The 7,769-nt window shown below is 32.6% G+C and overlaps 1 protein-coding gene across 2 annotated transcripts in view; it reads left to right on the top strand.

Moving 5' to 3' along the window:
- Positions 1–7,769, top strand: part of LOC107453171 (neurotrimin-like) — a 159,624-nt gene that overhangs the window by 149,272 nt on the left and 2,583 nt on the right. For both annotated transcript variants that reach the window (XM_071185474.1, XM_071185475.1), the window contains exons 4-5: positions 449–709; positions 4,793–5,083. In XM_071185474.1, the coding sequence (XP_071041575.1) occupies positions 449–709; positions 4,793–5,083 (552 nt within the window). The remainder of the gene's footprint in view (positions 1–448; positions 710–4,792; positions 5,084–7,769) is intronic.

Genomic DNA, 7,769 nt, shown 5'->3' with positions numbered 1-7,769 from the left:
AGGCAGAAGTGAGTAGTCTTTGTCGATAGATCTCTATTTTAGTATTTTGTCGATAGCGCTTTTTTCACGAATTTACATATTACGAATTTATTTGACGATTTTTGATTTATATCACGAATAATACTATAGCACATTTCTAATAGGTTTAACGAATTACATGTCATTTATTTGAATTCAAATTTATTTTAATGACTTAGTATTTACTAAAAAGATGTAATTATTTTTTGAAAAAAAAGTTTTTATATGGATTTGAATAATTGTTTTGAATTCTTAGAATTTTGTGCATTTGCAATGTACCTAAGTTAGTAGCGAGCGAAGCAACCCATATAAGATTGCGTTGCAATTTTCGGGGGTTGGCGAGCGTTAGCGAGCAGGGGGCGCAGTCCACTAGTTATACATACTCTAGCGAAAGTCAACATTTTTTATTATTATTATTTTTCTGTTTCAGTGTCAACTAACAGCTGTATAGGATGCATAAAGTACGAACTTTCTACGTGCATAGGTTCTTCTCTGAGTCTAGTGTGTGTGGTCAACGTGTCCTGCAATGACCGGGTGAAGTGGAAGCGCCTGCCAGATGGCTGGACACTGAGAGATCGTGTATTCCACATAAAAAACGTCCAACGTCGTGACAGCGGCATCTACATCTGCGAAGTTACTGATTACTTTGGAAGACTGCAATTGCGAGGACAGGTCTCCCTTGCCGTACAATGTAAGTACCACTCATAAAAACCACATGTGCAACATAAAGTTTTAATCTTTGTCAAAAATGTTGTAGTTAACGGGAATGGCCGAAATTGGTGGTTGTTGACATCCACCGGTGAATATATACTAGGTCTGTAAGATCCACGGCCCGGTATTCACTTGCCCGATATGCCCTACAAAATGTTTTTTGAATATCAAGTGCCACTGCCAGTATGCATTTAACCGGTACTACAAACACTGATGTTTCTCCTAATCCAACCTCAACGGATATTAAAATATCCAATTTATATAATAATATCAAATCGGATAAAACAAATACTTCAAACATTCACCAAAGCGACCATGTGATTGTTGACATTCACCGCCGAAAGTCGACATTCTCTTGATTTCGGTTGTTCACGATAACATATTTAAAGTATATCGATTGGGGGCCTCAATTTAATATAAAATATTAAATTCCCCCTCTTAAATAATTTAAGCGGGGGAAAACAAGAAACGAATTGAAATATGTCTAATCACTACATAAGAACTCTGGACACAAATATCTAAAATGTATTTTTTTGCTGGTGCAAACAGAATGAAGTGAAAAGGACGATTATTAAAAACACCCTTAAGTATTTCGAGGCAACCAAACTGGTTTTGGTTCTTTTTATAACATATTTCCTACCAGTTATTTGACACATTGAACGCTCGTTTAAATATTAATTTACACCCTTATTATTTAAAAAGATTTTGACTTCATTTTTAAAAAATATATTCTAACAGTAAGACATTCAGAGTGGTTATTATATCTTATTTTATAATCGGCGTTGAATAACCGACCCGAATCTGATCTAAGGACTTTCAATGTTCAACTCCGTAGCCTCGTAATTTTTATCCCAACACAGAAGACATGGTAACTACTGGATTAAAAATTGGGGGGGGGGATTTGACTTCGTAGAGGATTTTTTTTATGGAACTTAATCGTTTTTGGGTTTCATGGAAAGGAAAACAGCGGAAACCTCTCATTGTTATCCCGACTGGCTAAGGGATTCCAACTTATGATCCATGAACCACTGAGGATGTTGGATATTTTACATCAACTCTATGGTGACTGCGAACCTGGAGCAGAATTCGTATCAACCAACCTCCGCTGAGATAGGAACCTGGGTCATCTGAATGGGAAGCCATTGCTCAATCCTTTGAGCTACTACGACCTCAGGGTGATTATCATGGACAACCTATCAATATAAAATCTATAGAAAATATTATCAAAAGTTTATTCATAATATTTAACCATTTTATAAAACTTTAGCCCTAACTATTCCTATATGCTGGCTTACGTTACTCTCTGTTGTTAAAACCTCTACTTTCTGTAGTTAAGTTTTCCCATTGGTATCAAAACCTAAAATCCACTGATCAGTTTAACTCCAAGTATGATCTTAACAACTCTATCTTGAAATATTTCAGTTATCCAAGCTAAATCGACCTCCCAAGGCAAAGAATATAGATGCTCTTCATATTCCTTGCCCAATGGCCATAATTTTAATTTTACCTAAGGTTCAACAAAGTTCCGATAGCTCAGCAATCGTGACCATTGCTCATAGGGCTTTCTGCACTCTGGGAGAATACCAGAATTACTGAGTCCACCTTATGCATTGCTATCTAACTGATTTTTAAATAATCATTAATTTATTAATTAATTAAATGAAAAGATAATAATATACACACCGAAGAGCCATTACATTATGACCACCCTGTTAATAACATGCAGGACCACCTTTAGCCCTCAAAACTGCTAGCACCGCCGTGGCATTGATTCCTCAAGGTGCTGATAGGTAGTCTGAGGTATCTGGTACCAAGCGTTCACCAACTGGTCCTGCAATTCCCTCACATTGCGAGGGGCACGAATTTGGTTTCCTTAGTAGGACTACAAATGCTCTATTGGATTAAGGTGAGGGGAGTTTGGGGGCCAAGACATGACTTAAAAGTCACTGGAATGTTCCTCGACGATTCGCCCTTATGACATGATGCATTATCCTGTTGGCAAACACCATCCCCCGCAGGAAAAACTGTTGCAGTGAATGGGTGAACCTGGTCTGCAACTATGTTCAAGTAGCTTACAGACGTCAGGGATTGTTCTATAAGGATTATGGGTCCTAATGTGTCCCGTGAAAACATTGTTCCTGGGCGAGAAACCATGAAAACCTGGTCGAGCCCATTATTATAGATGGAGAGTGGTCATAATGTAATGGCTCTTCGGTGCTTAACTAATAAAAAATACTTTATCCGGGATTATTATTGTCGGTACATATTTGTGTTTTTAATCTTTCTTTCGCCTTCTCAATCTTCTTAATATACTAACATTAATGATCCAATTATTCTCACTGAAAGTAAATATTTTAAGAAAAGTAAACTATCACTAAAAGTAAATAATTGAGCCGTGATGGGATAGTGAGTCTGTCTTCCAAAGAGATGAACCGGATTCGAATCCTCAGTGATGGCAGATTGAAATCTTGCACATCACCTCTTAGATCAGAAAGCCTCCACACGGTCTTCCATAAGTAGTCCGCACAGACTACTTAAAAAGTGAGTCAGTTGTGCGCATGAACCCAAAATTTTTAATTAAAGTATTTGAGAGAAATTTATCATATAAATTTGAGAATTGAATCTGTAGTGGTTGGCAAGTAAATAATACAAATCAATAATATTTGGAAATAAAAAAAAATGTTAGTCATATATTTGCTACCACTTTCTTATTTTAACTATATTCTTTTAAAATTACTCATTCAGAGTATAAAAATCCTTCGCAGTGGTCTAATCAAACTACCTATAAAATACCGTGTGGAGGTTTTTGTGGTTTTTCTATCCCTATAAAGTGAAAACAGATTAGTACCCAATCGCAATTAACCTACATTGAAGGCAGGAAAATAATGTGCAGTTAGGAGTTATCAAATACAATATTTAATAAATTTCAATTCGGTCAAACACAATGTTCCAAAAAAAGCACAAAAATAAGATAATATTTTGAAATATTTGTTGACGGATATTTGTACCTGTGAACAAAATTAATCAGATTTAATCTGTTACAAAAATTATCAGATTCATGTAATTTAAAATCGATTTGTACCTGATACAGAAAAAGTTGGCAGTTTCCCATCTCGTAAAGTTCCTTTCAAAATCATCAAATATCAACTTGATAAATCATGTATAGAAATATTAGCGTATATACTGTGTTAGAATAATTTTTTTGAAGTTCTTAATCTTCTTTAATTGTGTCACAATAGATAAGAAAAATTTTCAATATACTCATTATGTAATAAATCAGTGCTAATAAATTCAAACTATTACAATCATTCATTAAAAAGTTTCAAAAACGCTCCCCGAACTTCTTAAAATTAAATACATTAAATGTAATATTCGCTAAGTTTTCTCCCTTATTCTTTTAAATTAAAATTTTAATCTATAAATAGTTTTTTTTTATAAACTACTCCATTTAAAATCCGTCAAATATTTTTAAATATTAAAGGAGTTCCAATTACTTCATGTAATAAAAATATTCAGAAAAGAGATTATTCATCAGAAAAAAAAATGAATTTATTTTAATTGAAGAGATAAAAATCTTAAAAGCACTTAAAAAACTGACTGAGCTTGCAATTTAAACTTCAGGAAATTATTATAAAGAATAAAAAAGATAAATAAAATGTTTCATTAGCATGGAATTTTTAATAGCGCAAAAAAGAAGAAATTAACGTAGACGTAAATGGAAATAGTTATGCCCAGAAACGTGAAAGCTCATCACAGGAAAGAAATTAAACAGATTAAGATAAAGCACGTTTGCCTAATGTCTTCTCTGCTTCTTAATTGCTTTGTTCTGCTTTACTAACTATTAATGATTTAAGATTATTAATTAAGAAATCCTGCATTGAAGACTTTTTTTATCTAAAGTAATCGTTATATATATATAAAGTTATCGTTATATATCGTTGTATATATATATATATATTGTCAGGGTCACGTGATGTAATAACACGCATTTTCTGATNAATCAGAATTTGATTTACCAGTTAATGTTTCGAGCTTTTTTTGTATAACTTTTTTTTTGTTCTAGATCCACCTGTAATTTTAGTGCCAAATCAATCAGATTCAACTGTCGCTGAAAGACTAGAATGTATCAGCGAAGCCAACCCACCGGCCAGTATAACATGGTTCAAAGACGATGTTCCTCTCTCAGCAGCGTGGTACAGCATTTCGTCCGAGACAGTAGACTGCATCACAGAGTCTCAGGTCCATCCTTACAGAGACACAAATTCATCATCATTCCATTCTCAGTTTCACGAGAACTACACATGCGTCGCGTCCAATCCTCACGGCCAATCATCTGTCACGATGCTTTATTCTGGTATGAATGCATTATTTTCCTTACTTCTCGACAAATGACACTATTGTCTTAAATTCGAGACTTTTTTTAATGTTTTGATGAATCAATATGTAAATTTTAAGAATTAATATGTAATAAAAATTTATTCTATCAATTAAGTAGATTTAAGATTAAAAATTTTACCACTTTTTTCTTTCGATTTGATTTTATATAAAATGTTTCCAAATCTTAATCAGAATTCAATTAACTTTACAAGAATATCAAGTATTCGATTTCTAATCGATTAATGCGAATCTCATGAATCAGGTCAGATCCAAAAAATCAGCGACAGCAAGCACACCGAAGCTGCTGCTGGTATTGAGTAATAAATTTGAGTTAGGAGCAAAACTTTTAGGAAAATAATAATGAATAATCATTCACTTATGGTTTTTACTTATGTTTTCTGGCGTGATTATATTCAGTTATAAAATAATTGATCGAAAGAAATTGTAATTTTAGAATGACTAAAACGCGTCAATCGAGATTTTTATGATGTTTTGAGAAAAAGAAGCATGGACAAAAGGTTTATACATAAAGTAGATAATTTTATCTTATTTCCAGAAATCAATAAAATATATTATCTGGGAAATGTATTAGGTTCTCATTTAATCAAATTTTCTTTACATCCAAATGCACCTCAGTAAAATATTATACTTTGATATTTTTTTTGCTAAAAATCGTGCGTCGATTTTCTTCCATTGAAATAACAAGGAGAAACGGAAGATAGACAGGATGTCTACCGGTCGCGAAAATTATCGAGACCTTTATTCTAAATTTAATGATTTTCAAGGATTTTTGAGTGAACTAATTTTTAAAATACAATATCTCCAAAGAATCTTATATAAAGGAATGGGAATTAGTTTTTAACACGTTGAATGCCACGGGGTCATCGGTGACCGGCGAAACCAAGATTATTAGAAACACATAATTCCAGTAAATTTTAAATTTTTTTATATTATCGTTACTAAAGTGGTTTGAAGAAATTAATGCAAAATAGAACAGACAAAAATAGTTTTATTTATATACGCAGACATGGCAATTTGTTCCGGACAGCGAATAAAGTTTTTCAAGTGGTAGTTTATTAATTGTGATTCTTGGTTTAAAAAATTCAATTTAGTAGGTGTTTATCCACCACTATTTCTAAACAACGTAAGCTTATATAATTTACTACTTTTTTTTTATATGTAATCTAAACCAATTAAAAAACTAGCAAAATCTGTCTAACATTAGCAAATTTAGTTTGTAGTTTACCATGTAAAATTAGCGTGGCATTCAATGTTTTATAAGAAAGGGTAATTAGCCCTTTGCACTCCAAGTGCTGTTTGTACTAATATAAGCACTTAACCTTTCAAGTTGTCCTAGTGTTTCGATTTTATTGGGCACCTGGTCCGCGAAGCGGCCCCTATCCCATTCATCTGGAATTTTAGAACAGTTTTGGTTGAACAATGAGGTAAGCAGGCAATGGAGTTGCTTTTATGAATGTTTCAAGCTCTTTGCTTGCCTTTCAAGTTGTAACATTGATGATAGATTAAGGTACATAAATTTTTAATTTTAGAGTGGTGACTATAGGTGACATATCGGACCATAGGTGACATATCGGAATGCAAATGGTTAACAGATCTATTAAAAGATAATTTTGTTTGAGATGGTAGACACTCTGTTAGAGAATTTTTTTCTACGTATGTCTATTTGTCACGTGGTTTCATCATTACGGCAATCGTCCTGCAACACTAGTTCTACTTCTATTACGTTTCCATGGTTTTAACATATCTAAGTACTATATATAAAAATCCAATGAGGTCGTCGCAGTTTTCCATTGTTGTCAAAACATTTTTATTGGGTGGAAAATCACAGATCCAGTTTTCCCACAATAATTTTCATATTCGTTTGGTTGTCATCAGCATAAAATTGATATAAGTCGTAAAGTTATTGTTTTCCTATAAATATTTTTGTTCCCCTCATTTAAAGGTTAAAATTACCTGTACTGTTGTTATTACGTTTTTGATTTTCCTTGATTTCTAAATTAAGAGTTTAGGAGGATTGTTTCATTATTATTATAATAATATAATTTTACGTTACATTTTAAGATAATGTTATTTAAATCAGTGTCTGATCTTATAAATCATTTTAATATTATTGTCTTTTTTCTGCAAGTTACATTAATATACTATTATGAATTACGGTTAAAAGAGATTCGTTTAATGATTCAGAACTTAACTTTCAGATTCATGCACAAAGTGATGAACTCAAAAATTATATTTAAAATGTAGATTAATTTGTTTGATAAGCAAAAGTTATTAAATTGCAATTGAGAACTCACCAAATTCGTTATAACAATATACTTTTAATTTTAAATGTTATTTCAAAAATGATTCTTTAGAAAAATGATTAATGTTCACTTATAGATCCTAATAGTATTATAAGGGAAATACTTGGACCTGGGAAGTGGAAGCACAAGTGTTTAGTACATGTATTTTTAGTTGTATAGTTTCAACTGTTTCATGCAGAAAAACAGCAGTTATTGCGAAGTTGGTGAGCGCCAACTAACAGGGGCTTAGCCCCCTAGAATTTTTAGGTTGTAACCGTCGTTGAACAGCTGACCCAATTTTATGGGTTTACGACTACTGATGTTCAACTCCGTAGCTTTGTAATTTTGAACACAATCCAG

This window comes from Parasteatoda tepidariorum, chromosome 9 (assembly GCF_043381705.1).
Source record: "Parasteatoda tepidariorum isolate YZ-2023 chromosome 9, CAS_Ptep_4.0, whole genome shotgun sequence".
NCBI lineage: Eukaryota > Metazoa > Arthropoda > Arachnida > Araneae > Theridiidae > Parasteatoda > Parasteatoda tepidariorum.
This window is presented reverse-complemented; position numbering and strand designations above follow the sequence as displayed.